Source organism: Macadamia integrifolia, unplaced genomic scaffold, assembly GCF_013358625.1.
Source record: "Macadamia integrifolia cultivar HAES 741 unplaced genomic scaffold, SCU_Mint_v3 scaffold1321, whole genome shotgun sequence".
NCBI lineage: Eukaryota > Viridiplantae > Streptophyta > Magnoliopsida > Proteales > Proteaceae > Macadamia > Macadamia integrifolia.
In genome coordinates, this window is record NW_024868159.1 from 60,908 (window position 1) to 78,616 (window position 17,709).

The 17,709-nt window shown below is 39.0% G+C and overlaps 2 protein-coding genes across 2 annotated transcripts; one reads left to right on the forward strand and one right to left on the reverse strand.

The window, feature by feature from the left end:
• Positions 1 to 1,597: 1,597 nt before the first annotated feature.
• On the forward strand, positions 1,598 to 7,892 carry LOC122063431 (shikimate O-hydroxycinnamoyltransferase-like). Its single transcript, XM_042627138.1, has 3 exons — positions 1,598 to 3,288; positions 6,046 to 6,473; positions 6,936 to 7,892. The coding sequence occupies exons 2-3, from the start codon at positions 6,054 to 6,056 to the stop codon at positions 7,848 to 7,850; spliced, it is 1,335 nt and encodes a 444-aa protein (XP_042483072.1). The 5' UTR covers positions 1,598 to 3,288; positions 6,046 to 6,053; the 3' UTR covers positions 7,851 to 7,892.
• Positions 7,893 to 14,317: 6,425 nt separating this feature from the next.
• LOC122063430 (flavonoid 3',5'-hydroxylase 2-like) lies at positions 14,318 to 17,459 on the reverse strand. The gene is made up of 2 exons (XM_042627137.1): positions 16,505 to 17,459; positions 14,318 to 15,140 (listed from the first exon to the last, which is right to left on the reverse strand). Exons 1-2 carry the CDS (start codon positions 17,396 to 17,398, stop codon positions 14,511 to 14,513), a joined length of 1,524 nt encoding a protein of 507 aa, XP_042483071.1. The 5' UTR covers positions 17,399 to 17,459; the 3' UTR covers positions 14,318 to 14,510.
• Between the last annotated feature and the right edge of the window lie 250 nt (positions 17,460 to 17,709).

Genomic DNA, 17,709 nt, shown 5'->3' on the forward strand with positions numbered 1-17,709 from the left:
CTTGTGAGATCAATGGTGTCCAACTGAACTATGTACATTTTGAAGGACTCTGAAGTCCAGAATTTCCTGAGCACTGAAACTTGAACTCCATCACCATACGTTCTTTTAGATAGGGCTGTATGACACACATTGGACCAAAGTCATTGTTTGGTGCTGTGATTTAAACTGGAAAAAGGTAATTCTTCCACCAAAAAAGAACAGAAACACATATAGAATGTATATTGACGGTAGTACTTCTTCTGTTCTGTGGTGGAGGTGGCGGTAGAGATTCGAGCACTGGTTTATTGGATTGGATTGGTTTTTTTTTTTTTTAAACTCAACAATTACTACCCCCAAAAAAGTTAAAGAAAATTTTGACAATTGAAATAATCATGCATATATGATGGTTTTATGTTTTTGAATCTCAGGACCTCGAATGCAAAACATGTCTTAAAAAATTAAATCATATCATGTACTTGTTTCCTTTTTCACAAGTAATAATTTCTACTTGGACATCCTATGAAAAAAAAAAAAAACTTCTACTTGGACATTATTTCCGAAGAGGAGATGCCTACTCACAAGAGGGACACTCTCAGGACAAGACATTGGCAACTATAACTCTTAGCAAGAAGAAATAAACAATAGAAGGAAGGACAACCTCTGAGATGGACCTTCAATTCTTGGTCTTTCAACAGGATTTGGAATGTCATCTACTTTGAGACTCTTCTAAGCTCTCCCTCATCCCTACCTTTTCGGTTGTAAGTTCCCCTAGGAACAATCTCTTTCTAGCCTCGCGGGGTTTATCTTCTTCTATTTTGATTTCCCCTCCCCTCCCCTCTCCTCTCTTAGGTTGTAGCATATTTTTTTATGGTTTTTGCTATTCTTTGCCCTTAGGGGCTGTATATTCTCTCCCTGCCCTCTCTTCTTCCTTGGTAATGAATTTTTTTATTTATCAAATAAATAAAAGATACATTCTGAATGGAGAGCCATATAACTAGTTTTGCATCAAAGAAGGTAGGGAATATCAGTTCTGCCTCTGTTCAATGTGTATGGATTGTGTTATAGGTCTATTCTATCGCAATTGACATGAAATGGTGCAAGCTTATGCAATGCTACATAAATTGAGTAACAATCAGGACCCAGAAAAATAGCCACTACCAAAAAAGATGCTGAAGAACTAACGAAGATTGAACTGCAATGTAATCTAAGACTCACATTATTGTAAAGATTCAGGTTTGGCATGATCTAAGTTCTTAATGTATAATTCATTGGAGAAATTAATGGCAATGTAGTGAGAAAGTCAATTTAACAATGTTTAACATGTTAAACATCTCAAGACATGTAGAATCAAGATTGTCAATAAGCTGTTTGAGATTGCAGGTTCAATCATTTAGAAGGCTAGAAAACAAAAAACAAAATGATATGGATTAGTTATGGACAGACCTCTGGTCCATCCATGGTTAAAACCAACCAGTGGTTGCCCGGCAATGCTTGGATCCTATCTTCTTCAATCCAGACTTAGGATGTTCTTCTACAGTAGCATTGATTTCTGCATTTGCATCTGAGCTTGTGAAGCTGAAGCCAATGTACTTTCATTCCAACCCTCCTGGGGAAAGTTAAGAGCATCTGCTTGGCCGCCATAGGATTCAACAACAAAGCATTATAGCAGAGAAGAACAGTACTGCTCTTCCAAATTATTGTTTCTTTCTTTTCTCAAAATAAGAAAATGATCATGAAATAAAGAGCTGCAAAGGCTATGGTTAGAAGTTCAACAAAAACCTTTTATTGATTGAATTACTTGCTATAATACTTCTTGAAAATAAAGAAAAATGGTTAGGATCTTTTATTAATGGGAAAAAAGAATCTTGCCAGTATGAAACACTTGGATTATGCAGGGTGTAAAAAGACTACGTTGAGTATGCTCTTATGTATCCTTCCACTAGTCTGATGGTTTGGTGTTTATTACACTAGATTCTCTATCCAAGGATTAGAAGTGCATCTATACAAGCAACAATATAGTGTGCCAAATCAAATTTTCTTATGCACGGGTATCCAAACAAATATTAAAAGGAATTTAGGGTTGCCTGTTTTTTAGGTGGCGATTCTCAATTTTATTCCTTTTGCCCAAGAGGAAACATACTATGTTTTTACAAATGAGTGTGGGGAGAGAGAAGTGAGTGGGTGGGGGGATCTCATAGGGCTGGAGAAGAGGAGGGAGTGTTGCTACGGGCCGGGTGGGGAGGGAGAAAGAGGTGTGGCTGTGAATTATTATTATTATTTTTTTATAAGAAAAAGAAGAAATTAAATATTAAATAAAACAGTTTGTACATATATGTTGTTAGAGAGGGTGACATTTTGTTTCTTGTTCATAGATACGTAAGCCAAATGAGCTGAAAACAAGACCACTTCGGTGGTAGGCTTGAGCAGAAATATAGTTAATGGTACGAGATCTTAAACATCTACAAAAATAGGAGCGATGTGATCCGTGCGTTATTGATTAATTGAGGAGATTGGAAAACCTGATTTTTGTTCCTTATTATTATATTTTGGAATAAAAAATGTTACCTCGGACACACACCGTTGGCCATGCGGATGCACATTGGCACACTTGAAAGCATCCAAGAGTTGCCCCTCATTGGCCCCCACACTAGTGTAGGGCCACATGACAAGGGAGTGCTTTTTTTCCGCAATGGAATTTTAGTCCTACTCTTTGGTGTAAGGGAGAGAACACAGAAAGAACCAACTAAGGAAGTGTTTCTCTGTTAGGAAGCGCGACCTACATCAATATCTCTCTCTCTCTCCCTCTCTCTCATAAACTAGAAATGTCTTTTCACATGGGAGGAGGGATAGATACATCCTAGGAGCGCTGTCGTAGGCTACGTTCTCTGACAGAGTTCTTGCCAAAAAAAAAAAAGATCAATTCGGTGGTTAAGAGATCCATCGATAAAGAAGATGATGGCTACAAGAACGCTATGGGAATATCGCAGCAAGGCAAGCAGTCAAATCTGAAACTAAATCTCAAAATGGGTTCATGTAGCTGTGGGGTGGTGCGCAACTATTTCCAATCTGAACTCTTCCATGAGTCCACATTCCTAGCAGTGGAGGACCGTCTCCCCTTGGGGTTCCTGTCTGAGATCCAGGGCTCAAAGGAGATGGGGATCTGATCTATCAGAGAAATATCCCACCATGACCCCACAAGGTTCCTGGTGAACTAATTACCATTTGGAAGAAAATCTACTAGGCCTTTGATTATTGAAGTAACTGGAGGAAGAGGAAGAGGAAGATCAGATAGAGAAGAAGATTTTAAAGGTATGTCTAAATCCTTCTCCTTCAACTTGTTTTTGAATTTATTTACCCTAGTTTTCCATAGCAAGAAGAATAACAGAGGGCATGGATTGGTTCCATGCCTTCAATAACAATCAACAATTTACTCTTAACTACCTTCATGAAATGCAAGTTGTAGGTTCTTATATTGAATGGAAAAGAAAATTATCATTTGAGATTATGATTACTCAAAAACACTTATTAATTGAGATGGGTTTGAATTTTGATGGGTTTTAATTAAGGGTTTAAACCCCTAAAACTTGCCCAAGGCTTAAAAGTAATGGATACAGAAGAGATATAAAACCAAGAAAACTGACTCACCAACAGAGCAGACAATTTGATTACTAACCATAGAAGAAATCTGACAAATTTAGTGACCATTTTCATCTTTTCATGTGTCTGTCTGAAAGACTAAAACCCCATACAATTCCTGAGAAAACCAGTATAATTCTTCTTCTTCTCACGTGTTTGTGTCTGAAAGACTAGAACCCCTTATAATTCCTGAGAAAAAACCAGTATATTCTCCAAATGAAATTTAGCTGCTGCAGCCTGCAACCCCTGTGGCAGCCAAAGAAATGGAATCTAGAAGAGCAGTTTAGAAAATATTATAACCTAAGAGTTTTTTTGTGAACCCTAGGGGGAAGTGAATTATTCAATTTCTTTTGGTCGTCAGCAAGTAGCTGCAACCCAGGTAGCATATTCTCCATCTTCTCATGTGTGTGTCTGAAAGAATAGAACCCCTTATAATTCCTGAGAAAACCAGTATATCTCAGTGGAAGCGCTTGATGCTGATGGAATTCCACCAACTCCTTCTCACCAAACTGAATGGTGGTAGGTCAGTAGGTGGATACAGAAATTAGGTGAAATAAACTTTCATACATACTGGACCTTTTGTTACAACTTGCGTTCAGAAGCTGGTGACTGTTTGGAGGGCTCACTGGTTCGAACTGTTGGATAAGAACCTTTTCACCTTGTCACATAATAACATAAGGGGATTTTCTCTTGTCTCTTTCATCTGCCCATATAGGTCATTTCACATGGGGGACGAGAGATATAGACTGTGGGGGAGGGCTGCGCTCCCCCACAGAGAACATTATCCATAAGACAATTAGGCTCTGTCATAAGTGGTATATACATCTTCTGCATCCACCATAGAATTGGAATCTTTCCTCTCTATGTGCAAGCACTAAACTCCTGGCTGTGAAGCTTCAACCTTGAGTATTGTCAATTTTCAGTCTAATTGATGATATAAGCTCCATGACTTTAATCTTACCCAAGGGAGAAAAAAAAAATCCTTCATAACTTATGCCCTTGACCTACCTATTCCCTTTATTATTTTTCGTATTACACAACTATCTCTCTATATCTTTCTTCTTCCTCCTCTTCCTCTGCCTCTGCATACTCATTCCCACCTCCTAGTTTACCAAACTTCTTTCCTTTGTTAAAGCGATCAATTGTGCTTCTTGGTGATGTTTTGCACTAGGAAATCTTGATGATTTTATATCAACCCAAGTTTCTTTCTCCTATTTGAAGAGGCATTTCAAATTGAATTTCTTTTGGTGATTCACTTTTCTTATGATCGCATAAGTATGATATAGGCCTTTTGTAAACAATTTAAAATAAAATGGGAACAGCCCAAGATGAAAGATTCCAATGAAGAGAGAATCTCTTCACCCATCCCATCCGACTCTCAGAAGAGTATTTAGAGAACCATGAACATTAAGGGTTAGGAGATATTGATGAACCCAGAGTCTAATCATACTGTTACAGCATTATTGGTGAAGCCCGAATCATAAATGGTTCCCTTTCTTCCCCTTTAGGAAGTGAAACAGTAATGCAAATTCAACACCCTCCCCCCCTTCTGATCGATGGAGGTTAGCTATTTGTTATCGACCAAAATTTCATCACCCACAATGAAGAGACAATGTCATAACTCATGGGTTTTGACGTTCGGATGGGACTTTCGGAACAATATGAATGATACTTCAAACATTCTTTTTTTTTTTTTTTTTTTTGGGGGGGGGGGGGGTGTGGAGGTCATAATGGCATCCCAGTGCTTTGAAATTCAATAGAGAGAGGGAAAGAATGAGCCTACTTGTGCCCTACATTTGGATACCAAGCAAGCTGCCATGTAGTCATTATAAACTACCTATTTGCTTTCTGAATATGACAACCGTTTTGCCTCCAAATACAATTCAATTCAGCTGAGCCTTCTGTACACCAATAATGCTAAAGGGTTGGCTGTATATTTTTTACAATCCTCAGTTGCTTATCTATGCACCAACCCTCGTTGATGCGGGTTTGGGATCGGCAGTCCAAAAAGTATTTAAGTTTGGCATTTCCTCTCAACGTAAGGGAGCACACTCAACCATAACTCAATTAGGCCTGATATCCATGCTTGAGCCTTGCCTATCTAGTAATCTGACAAACAATCCATACTAAATAATTCCTTCCTTAGTAAGGGAAAATTTAGTTTACACAGCCCATTTATGTTAAGTTTAACATAATGATCCACTATTTTGAGCTGTGCCCGGATAATATGGCGATGTTGACCTTTGGATAGAGAGGTCTAGGTTTGAATTAGCCACGTGTCAAATTTCAAACTCAAATTCAATCAAATGCCTTCTTTGTATGTTCATGCATAATTGTAGTTTTCAGCTATCCATGTATGATCACCATGCAGCATGTTCTCTCCTGTAATCCCTAGTTTTTCATATGTTTATTGATGCTTTGTTGGAGCAGCTGAAAAGATGATCGTTAATGTCAAGGAGTCCACCGTGGTGTGCCCTGCACAGGATACACCAAAAGGGATGAGCTTGCTGATCTCAAACTTGGGCCAGGCAGCACGTAGAACACATGGCCCTAGAGTGTACTTTTATAAGGCAAATAGTTCTCACAACTTCTTTGAAGCTGCAATCCTTAAGGATGCATTAAGTAAAGTTCTTGTGCCATTCTATCCCTTGGCTGGGAGATTGAAGAAGGATCATGAGAGTGGGAAGATTGTGATTGATTGTAATGACAAGGGTGTGCTTTTTGTTGAGGCTGAAACGGATTCTTTTATCGATGATCTCGGGGACTTTGTACCTTCCTCATCATCAGATTTCAGGCAGCTTGCTCCAACTGTTGACTACACAAGTGACATTTCTTCATTCCCTCTTGTTGTCTTGCAGGTATGGTTTTAAAGCAAAAAAATCCTCTATGGTGAGTTGTGAGCGGCAGTGAGCATTCAACGGTTGGGTGCATTTCAGGGTCCTCCCAGCGGTTGGATGCTTACTGTCGTTCACCACTCACCGCAGAGGATCCAGACTTTTTTAAAAATACCCTTTAATAAGCTTTTTTCTTTTGTCTTTAAGAGGGGATGGGGAACGTCTACCTAAAAAACTGAGTGCTGTATATATTTATAGTTTATTCATATTCCGGGTTGGGTTGGGTTGGGTTGGGCTCAGGCCAAGACTTAAGCCAGACCAATTTTGGCCCGGTGCAGCCACAAGCCTCAAAATCTCAGCCCAGGCCCACCTTACAGGTTGATAAGCCATGCCCTCCCTGAGCCTTGTTCAGGCTTAGGGCGGGCTTGGGTTGGCCGGGCCAAATTGACTGAGCATTTATTGATTTATTTTATTTAAAAAAAATAGGTTACTCGCTTCAAGTGTGGTGGAGTCTCTCTTGGGGTTGGGATCCAGCATTCCGTGGCAGACGGGTCCTCAGGTTTCCGGTTCATTAATGCATGGTCCGATATGGCACGTGGCATTAATCCAGCCACCCAACATTTCATCGATCAAACCAACCTACGTGGACGAGATCCACCTATGCCAGCATTCCAGCACATCGAATTCCAACCCCCTCCAACCCTAAAAGATACAGCAAATTCCCAATCAGTCCCAAACACAATAACCACCACCACCACGTCAGCAGCTATCTTCAACTTCTCTCGTGATCAACTCCATACCTTGAAGGCCAAGGCCAAAGAGGGCATTGCTGATACTACTACCTACTACTCCACATTTGAGGTACTTGCGGGACACACATGGCGCTCTGCATGTAGGGCACGTGGACTTCCTGATGACCAAGAGACCAAAATGTACATCTCCACCAATGGACGGTCGAGACTTAGCCGCCCTCCAATACCACCAGATTATTTTGGCAATGCCGTCTTCTCAGCTACACCAATTGCGGTTTCAGGTAACCTCCAATCTGAGCAGTTGGAATATGCTGTAGGGAGGATCCATGAAACGATGGTGAGGATGGATGAGGAGTATCTGAGATCAGCTCTTGATTTCTTAGAGTTGCATCTTAATCAGGTGGCTCTCATGCATGGGACCCACTTTTTTAGGTGCCCAAATATAAGGATCATAAGCTGGGCTAGGATGCCTACATGTGATGCAGATTTTGGGTGGGGCCGACCTATTTTTGTGGGGCCCACTGAGATGACTCTTGATGGTATGGCATATATACTGCCGAGCTGTATGAATGATGGGAGCTTATCACTGTTGATTGCTTTGGAACATGACCACATGCAGCTCTTCAAGAAGTTTATACATGACATTTAAGGCTGAGGGCTAATAAGCAAAAACCTTATTAGTGGGACCTAATATTTCTGGCAAGGGTTGCACCCTAGGTGTCTTATCCAGAGTCTGAGATTAGGGTTTTGTCTTTTTTTTTGTTTTTTTGTTTTTTTTTTGTGTTTTTTTTTGTTTTTGTTTTTGTTTTTTGTTTTTTGTTTTTTTTTTTGTGTTTTTTTGAGTCAAGTTAAAGGTTTTTACTTTTCCAGTTTTGAAAGTTAAAATAATAATAAATAAATAAAAATGGAGATGAACAGGGAGTGGGGATGAACAGATGTGGGAGGGTAGGTACCACTAACTCGATTTAACATTAACACTTATCACGGAAAATGGATTTAGAAATTATTAAAAATTTGGAAACAGCTTCTTTGTGTAGTACGAGGTAAGATTGCGTATACTTGTCCCTCTCAAACCCTACCATAACAGGAGCTTCGAACATTTGGTTGCTCTTTATTCTTATTGAAAATCATTAACCGTTGAAAAAAACAAATGAGGCTCTGAATCGGTGGTTACCCATCCAAAGTTTTTGCCTACATGTCTTCTCTAATCACTTCAAAGTACCGATGAAAGAAAGCAGATGTGCGAGACCTGTTGGACCTTGAATCTGCCCTATTTTAGGTTTCATGGTTTTGTTTCTGTTGGCCGGATTGATTGGATTTGATTGATATTGACCTTGATTGATCATGATTCTTGGTCAAAATTATTGGTGGATTGATATGGATAACACAGTGGGGGGGGGGGGGGGGGACAGGGGAGATAAAACATGGTTAGCCAGAGAAGAGGAGGAGGTGGAGAAAAGTAGAGGGGCTGCTGCAATTGTGGGGTCACAGGGAAGGGGGCCGGTTCAAAGCCCTGAAGTGCAATTCAATTCATCGAAACCCAAAGGTGTACAACTAGTACATAGAATCCGTAAACCCTTGAGGGCAACATGATATAGTTGCCGCCATGGTTTGAGGAATTGAATGAAATCGGTTGAATCGGCTGGATCGGATTTGTATTGGTCTTGATTGATCTGAATTTTTATCGATATTATATAAATGGATTGGTATGGATAAGGAGGGGTAAAGTGGTAAAAAAATGTGATTTTAAACATAAAATCAAGGGTATTTTTGTCCGCTTAAGGGCGATGGGGATCAGTGTCAGTTTTGACCGAACTTATTTCTGATACTGAGTTTTCAAACCATGGTTGCCACAGATGTTGTGTTACGTCCAGCTGAATGATCCCTCTGCCAGGGAGTATGAGACCAAGGGGATCATGAGGAAAATTTTAAGTGAATTGTTCTGTGTCCTGGCAATGCTCGTTGTAGTTCCCATTTATAAAATGATCAGGTCACATCAAAGAACTATTGTGAGTAGATTGTTTTGCCGAGATGGTTGCATATGAACTATGCTCTCCGCTGTGTGATCCATCTGATATAAAAAAAACTATCTATTCACAGAAGGGTGAAATACGGGGAGCTCTTTCCAGCATCCAATTTTTAGCATCTCTGGGGAGTCCGGATCCCTCTTCATCGGGTTGTACCCTCCAACCCCATGGATGGTGTGAGATGGGATTGGAGGGTACAGCCGGATGGAGAGGAACCAAATTCATCTTTGGGGGTTGGGGTTGTATAGTGGTGGGGGCAGAGGGAAGGGAGGGGAGTTGAGTTTTGTAGGCCGCAACTCACACTAGGAAGCATGGTTTAAAAAACTAGTGAATTGAGTAAAGAATGGAACAATTTGCTCCTGAATCATCTAAGTCTGATTCCGATTTTTGCCATTTTGAATCAAATTACACATGCCAAGATTCCCTTGAATAAGAGGATATTTAAAAAAAAAAAAAATCAGGATTTTCATATCAAATGGTCGATTCTAGGGTTTTTGAGATCGATTCTAAACTGATATGACTTGGAATCAATAGAGACTAATTCTTGTTTTCTAAAACCCAAGAGGGAGGGAGGGAGGGAGGGAGGGGAAGGTTCCTTGGCTGATCCTGACCCAAGCTAAATGATCGATTTTGTTTAACTCAAGCTGGTCTAAGTTGATTCGGAAGAAAATTGACCAACACTGATCCCAAACCTGATTCTGGGTTTTAAAACCCACACAAGCCACAAGTCAAAGTATAAAAAGAGTAAAACAGTACCATGGTACCTAGGATAGCCTAATAGTTACAGCTTCGGTCCGCCTAGGGAAAGAAGTTGTGGAACAGAACCCTGTTGAACGCCCTCAATAAGCTGGAAAAAAAAAAAAAAAAAAATACCAGCCTACCCCAAGTACAAAAGAAAAAGGAAAGGAAAGGAAAGGAAAGGGAAGGGAAGGGAAGGGAAGGGAAGATAGACAATATAAGAATTTAAGCCTCCAAATCTGCCTAATTTCTGCCAGAAAAATGAACAAATTTAAAAATCTGCCTGAATGATTTCATTTTGGACCAGGGATGTGGTACGGACGTTCTTCCTTTTGGGTAAAGGAGGTTGCATAATGCTACTGGTAGGCCATCTATACCTTAAGAAAGAAAAAGCAATGCTTGAGAAGTCCATAGCTGGCAGCTGCCATGTGATCGGCACTCAATTTTCTTTCCTCAAAAGTTGGGTCCATCAACCATTATCCATCTATTAAATTTTAATCAAATGGATTCATTAGATAAAAAAAATATAATATATAAATAATAATAATAATAAGGGACAATTTTATATTTTCATTTGTCCAAGAGTGGAGGTGGACCACCAGCTTTTACTCTGTCTCTCATCTAGACATGAAATGGCTTAATTGCCCAGAGGAAGAGACAAAGAGCATGAGATGCTAGCGCACCCTTTGTTCTCAGACAAAAAATTGTCATCTTAATATTTTTAGGAATATTTTTTATATAATAATAAGGGAGAGGTTCCTTAGACAAGTAGGTACTACAGTCTAAACCCTTTTACATTTTTTTCTTAAATTATTAAAAATATTTAAAAATTTTTCTTTTTGAATCAATAAAATAATTCCCTAAATCCGTACAACTACAGAATTTTTATTTTACCCTTGGTCAGTACTACTATTTTTTTTTTTTTTATAAATCCATACCATTATTTCAAGTATTAGTATTGTATCAATCATACTGGTGATTACCCACATCATTTTAAGGGTAAAATAATATAGAAATATATATTTTTTTTCAAAAAATAAGAGTAAAAATAATTGATACATATCGATTCAATCTGGTTCAATATCGTATTGATATCATCAGAGATAATACCGAAAACTAAATCCATGATCCGTACTGAACCACTTATATCGAATCGTCCTAATACCAATATCAACCTCAGTCAGTTCCAATATAAATTGCACAATTCAGGCAATCTGATACCAATACTAATACCGATCCTTGAGACCATGATCCAGATAGGACAGAGATCTATCTTCATTTAGGAGATGTAGGTAGATAGGCATGCATATTTTCCCCCAACAAAAGAGTAACTGTTCCGCGCACGGGTTCAACAGCAGGTAGATACGGGAGTGAGTTAGGTGAAGTGATTCTGTTCATCTGTTGGCGTGATGTGATGATACTCTCAGTGGGACCCAAAGCTATTAACTAGGTTTTGATAACCCTTGGAGTTTTGACCTACTTTTTTTGGCTTTGCTATGACAGGATATATCAAATTGCATATATTTCTAACATTCAAGTCCGCAAGAAATTAATCTCAACCTAACTTTCAACTAATTTCTCTCTTTCTCACGCACACACACACGAATCTGACTCTCTCTTAAGCAGTGATTACCCAGATTAGTCTATGATTATTTGGGCAATCGATATGTGTTCAAGCAGTAATCCAATGACTGTGCTTCTAAAGATCAAAATAATGACACCTCATCGAGAGTCGTTGGATCACCGGTTAAACATATATCGATTACTCACATAATTATGGGCAAGACTTAGCAATCATCACTCATGAGAGGATCCCGATCCCATACACACATTACATTCACACTCTCACCATTATCGGCCCAAGTTTATTTACTAAAGTTGATAGATTTTTGTTTGATCATGTGAGGAGTTGGGTAGGGAGATAAGAGCCCAATAAAGATTTTTTTTTTAATATATTTAATTTAATGGGGAAAGAACCCTACTCAACAATTTGGTGTTTTTCCACCCAGCGATATAGGGTATTCTTTACTTCTCCTTGGTAAACTTGTGAAGAAATTCCATGGTATTCATTTCTAAGCCGATGTAGAGAAAATCCCAAGAAAAATTTTTGGATTGTCTGGACAGGTAAAAGTCCCTTGATCAAACGGAAAATACTGATTTTACATGAGTTACTTTTGTAGCTCATAACTTTTGACATAGGTGGAATTACGGAAGTCATAACCCCAATATCAAAATGACAACCAATACTCTACGACCCTAAACCTTATTGGACCATTAATTTTGAGATCAGTTTCGCATGTTTAAGGGATGTTTTGGGCTTTCGAAGTTTTAGGCACATATTGTTATTTCCTAAATTTGTTTTCCTTCTTTGTTAAATGGCCTAGCTATATAAAATTCGTTTAGGGAATTCATTAGGGTTAACTGGAAATTTTTTAATAAACTCATTTATTGCTCTTCTTCCTCGTTTGAATTAGGGTTTTCTTAACTTTGTGGATTCGAAGATTTGTTAATGTCAAAATAAAATCTAGCACCCAAACTTTCAACTGTGTCACACCCAGAGGCCATCACTTCTAACAAATAATGAAAATGTTTTATTAACATATGACATTTACATCCATAACCTAGTAAAATCAATAACAAAAAATGAAAAAAAAGAAGGAGAAATAAATAAATAAATAACATGAATCTGACTATTTCACTTGCATAATCTATGATCTAACAATTTTGTACCTTAAGTAGTATATGCTAAAAACAAGAAAATCCTCTAATTCATTTATTAAAGGGAAAATCTTGTTGTAATCAAGGTTGGTGGGAAAAAAAATTCATAGCTTTCATTTTTGGCCCTTCTAATATAAAACATTTTTTTTTAACAAGTGTAAATCCTATTACATGCATCCCATTTGTGTCTATGCACACCTACGTCATTTCGACCGCTATACACTATTCCATAATCCTAAATGTTCAAATGTCAAATTTATTACTTGGCAAACTTGGCTGAAATGTTACATGCAAGTAGGGAACTTTTGAGTCTACTTATCTATAAAATTTGGGCCACATCCTGTATACAGGCCACATGGCAAATATTTTGGCAGCTTGGTAAGCTTATCAGGTCGGTCATTCAAGAATTTCTATCCTATTTTTTATTTATTTCATTATTTATACTTAAAAAGGAAGAGAAAGAGGGGGAGGAGGGATTTATTAATTTTATTATATTTATTTTCCTTGATCATATTGTATATGTATATAGAAGCGAGAGAAAATTTAACTAATCTCTATTATTTTAAGGACCCGTGCAATACCGTTTAAAAAAATATTTTCCCTTATTTATTTATGAGGATGAATCTATACACTACACCAAGTTAATGAATATACGACAGAAAATACTTCACAATTTATAAATAGGAAACCTACATTATCAAAGAGATGGGAGAGAGTTTTGAAAGAGAAAAAAAAAGCGAGCAAACGTATATTACTGACAATTTATTCATTTTTATTTTATTTATATTTTAAATGATCTGAATGACACTTTTGTAGATATATTTAGAACATGTATCCTGACATTATTTTAACCTCTTAACTCTCTTTGACAAATTGTTTGCAACCTACGGTATATATGTAATTTGATATTTGGTCACTCCCATTCCAATGACTATAACCTTCCACATGACAAAAGTGGGGAAGTGTTACCTCCACTTGTCACCACCTATGGCGACAATTTCATCTTTTGCTTCAAAAACCTCACCAACCTCAAACCCTTATCTCTTTATGAATCTGCTATTACCCCTACCACCGTCCCACCCGTCCTGACCTGTGATGGCTGCCTTAATCCTGGAGAAGAGTGAAGCCTCTGTTTTGGGGTGAGGGGTTGGGGTTGGGGTTGCGGTTGGGGATGGAGTTTTCTATGGGGGGGGGGGGGGTTATACAGATAAGAAAAATGTGTAATAAATGTGAAGGTTTTTATAAGGAGATATATGTTGGATCTTTCACAGTATATATATCAAGTATCCAGATGAGTGGGGTTGGGGTTTTGGAGAGAGGGGACATACAAAGAAGAAAAAGGAGTAACAAGTGTGAAGGGGTTTATAATGAGATATATGTTGGATCTACACAATATATATATATATATATATATATACCCAGATGAATGTACGTGAAGAGGATCCCGTACAACATGAGGTTGGGAAACAAGTTTAAAATTCCTAGGAGCTATTGCCTACATCACATTGGTAGAATTTTTTCTCTTGAAATAATTAGGACCAAATTTCCCGTCACCAACTGATGGTGATAAAAACAAAAGATCATTAACACCCTAGGATGGTGGGTGAACCCTCTTTAGGAATGGAGAAAATAATTATGTGAACTAGGGGTAAAGAGAGAGAGTTTCTGACTCCTTTTTTTCTTTCCCTCTTTAAAAGTATCTAATTAATCTCTTATTTAAAGTTTAAAAAAGAAAAGAAAGAGAGGAACATTAGAAAAACAGAAACACAGTAGAAAGGAAAGCTTCAGAACTGCAACCCTAATACTCAATCACCAATCCAAACCCATCAAGCTAAGTAAGCATTAGGTGCCAACCTAGGAGTCACCATAGCTGCCAATGGCACAGCCTTCTGCAAAGCCAACCCAAATGCTTCATCCATGTTCAGGTCAGTCCCAGCTGGAATGTTCCATTCAAAAGAATGAACAAGTGTTCCCAATATATACTCCACCAAAACAATTCCCATTCTAGTTCCTGCACAGATCCTTCTACCAGCTCCAAATGGAATCAATTCAAAATCATTCCCACGAGGATCAATCTTAGCATTCCTTCCACTCAAGAACCTCTCTGGTGTAAACTCAATTGGGTTCTCCCACACATTTGGGTCTCTCCCAATTCCCCATATGTTAATACTCAGCCTTGTGTTCTTAGGAATGTAGTAGCCATTCACTTCACAAGCTTCAGTGGCGACTCGAGGGAGGTTCAATGGTGTTGATGGGTGTTTCCTGAAGGTCTCTTTGCAGATGGCTTGGAGATATGGAAGCTTTGGGATGTCGGATTCTTCGAGACGGCGGTTCCGGCCGATCACTTCATCCATTTCTGCATGGGCTTTTCGGAAGATTGATGGGTTCTTCATCATCTCTGCTAGTGCCCACTCAATTATGCTTGAAGATGTATCTGTTCCAGCTGAGAAGAGGTTCTGTAGCAGTAGAAGAAATCAAGAAATATTTTAGAACTCGGTGAATCTAACTCAGGACTGAGCCGATTTGGTGAATCCACTTGATTTTTAAAAAAGTCTTTTATCATGTCCCCACATTGCAAAGTGTACTATTTTTCTTAATCTTTTAATCATACAAGAATATGCCTTGTATATAATAATGGGGGCAGTTTCCCTTCACCCAAGGCAAAGAATCTAGGAATTTCTACACCACTAGGTATGGGTGCCTTGGGTGGGGGTATTATCGACTTTTTACAGTAAAGGAGTAAGATTAACTCTAGATCTCCTATATTAAATACTAAATCAATCCCCATTTTTTAATCAATGGTGTTTTGTTTTCTTTATTTTTGGTATAGAAAAGATATATCATATAATAAAAAAAAATTATGTCGGAAAGTGTGCTTCAGTGTCTATCTCTCCTTTCACGTGAAAAAGCATATCTACCCCTTGTTTGGAAGAAAGAAAGATAAGAAAGAGAGATAAACACATGAAGTGCTACGCTGCTGCATAAGCACATATTTAAGATCACTATTAAGTGCCCACCTTGACTAATCCTTGGTGAGACTAAGGCAGCAACTTATCGCCATGGTCTTCACTTAAATTACAGATGCATAGATGAGAATCAAACCTGAGACCATACGTCTATCCATACAATCTTCAATTCACCTTCACCATCTGAGTAACCCACATATGGGTTTATGAGCATGCCACTCTTTACCAAAAAAACACAAAAAAATATGCCACTCATCCCTACCCCATTGACATTTAACAAGTGAAGTTTGCTCAAGGAAAACTGACCTTGATGTTGATGGATCATAATTAATTAAGTCTTCATTACAAAAAAAAAAAATTATGATATGATAAAATTAAGATTATTCAAACATTTTGACCATTAGGTAGAAGGATAATGCCCCCCCCGCCCCCCGCCCACCCCCACCCCCACCCCCACCACCACCACCAAAATGCTTACCTCCACATACTTTCATTGCTTTTGAGCCGTGAAAATATTTTTATATCTTGTACCACCTATTTATGGTGTTGTCGGTGCATAGATGCATCCCCATTTAATTAATTTATGACTTTCTCACATTAGGTAATGAATTCTAAGTAACATTTGTGATTTCTGTGAATAGCAAAAATTACTTAATAGAAGATGCAGGTTCATTATTACTCTCTTACTCGAAGAGAGATAAAGAGAGATAATATTGAATTTGGATCATCTTATCATGTGATGATCTCTTCACATGGCAATCCATCCATGAGATGTGAGATCACGACTCAATGGTGCATTAAATTTTAAAACATTAGTTTAAAAGATGAATTAGAAGGATTAAAAAATGACATACCAAGAGAAGGGCCTTGATGTTGACATCGGAGAGTCTCTCTCCTTCTGAGTTTTCCCGATTCGCGAAGATCACATCGAGAAAATCGGGCTTTCCTTTCCGCTCATGAGCAGATGCTTGGTGCTCCTTAATCATCCTTGCAATGAGATGATCCCATTTCTTGTGCAGCCTCTTCATCCCTCCTTCAATTCCTTGCAAGTCCATCCAAGCAATTGATGGAATAAAATCACCTATATTGAACAGCCCAGCCGTGGTCATGAGCTCCACCACCATTTCCTTGAACTCGTTCGACTCATCTCCCTTTGTGGCAAAAACTCGGCGACTCAGTATGATCTGCCCAATCATATTAGCCATTGCATAAGTCAACATATCGGGTATTACAACGGTATCACCACGGCGAGTCGACTCGCACATGGCCCGTATCATGTGACCAAGCTCGGCGGCACGCACGATGGACCACTCTTCCAGTGCTTTGCCGCCGAGCATGTGGAGGTTGCTCAGCTTACGAAGCAACTTCCACCGAGGCCCATAGTCGGCAAACACCATATCCTGAGCGTCATAGGCCAAGTGGGTGGCTCCGGCGTTGGGCGGGCGGTTGGAGAAGTTGAGATCAAGTGTCTTGAGGAAGGCACGAGCAGCATCCGGCGTTGACGCTACGACCATGCCACATGTGCCCATCTTGAGGTACATGACGGGGCCATACTTCTTGGCTAAGTCAAATAAAGCTACGTGAGGCATCTTGCCGAGCAGCGGCAGAGCACCGATGACCGGCCAGCCTTTTGGGCCTGGAGGGAGGCGGCGGGGCTTGAAGATGATGCGGCGGATAAAGTAGCGGGTGATGAAGAAAAGGATCGTAGCTGCGAAGAGCTCACGGAGTAGAACCATGTCAAGCACCATTGTCGCAGAGCTAGCTAGGCTTGTAGGATAAGTGTGAGGTCACTAGTCCACTATGGTGTGAGGAATGAGGGAAAGGACTTTATAGGAGTTTTGATTTCTGAGGAAGGTAGAGCTAGCTTGTCGTTGGTCACGTGGGAGAATACTCAACTACCACTCTTACTCGCATGGGGGTAGGAGCACCAGGAAGACACAATGTGACCGGCAATTATTTGTATCTTCGAGACATTTGGATTATATTATAAATTGTGGGACATGGAATTCTTCTTGACGTGACATTGATTATTAGGAAAATTACATAATTATACCCATTT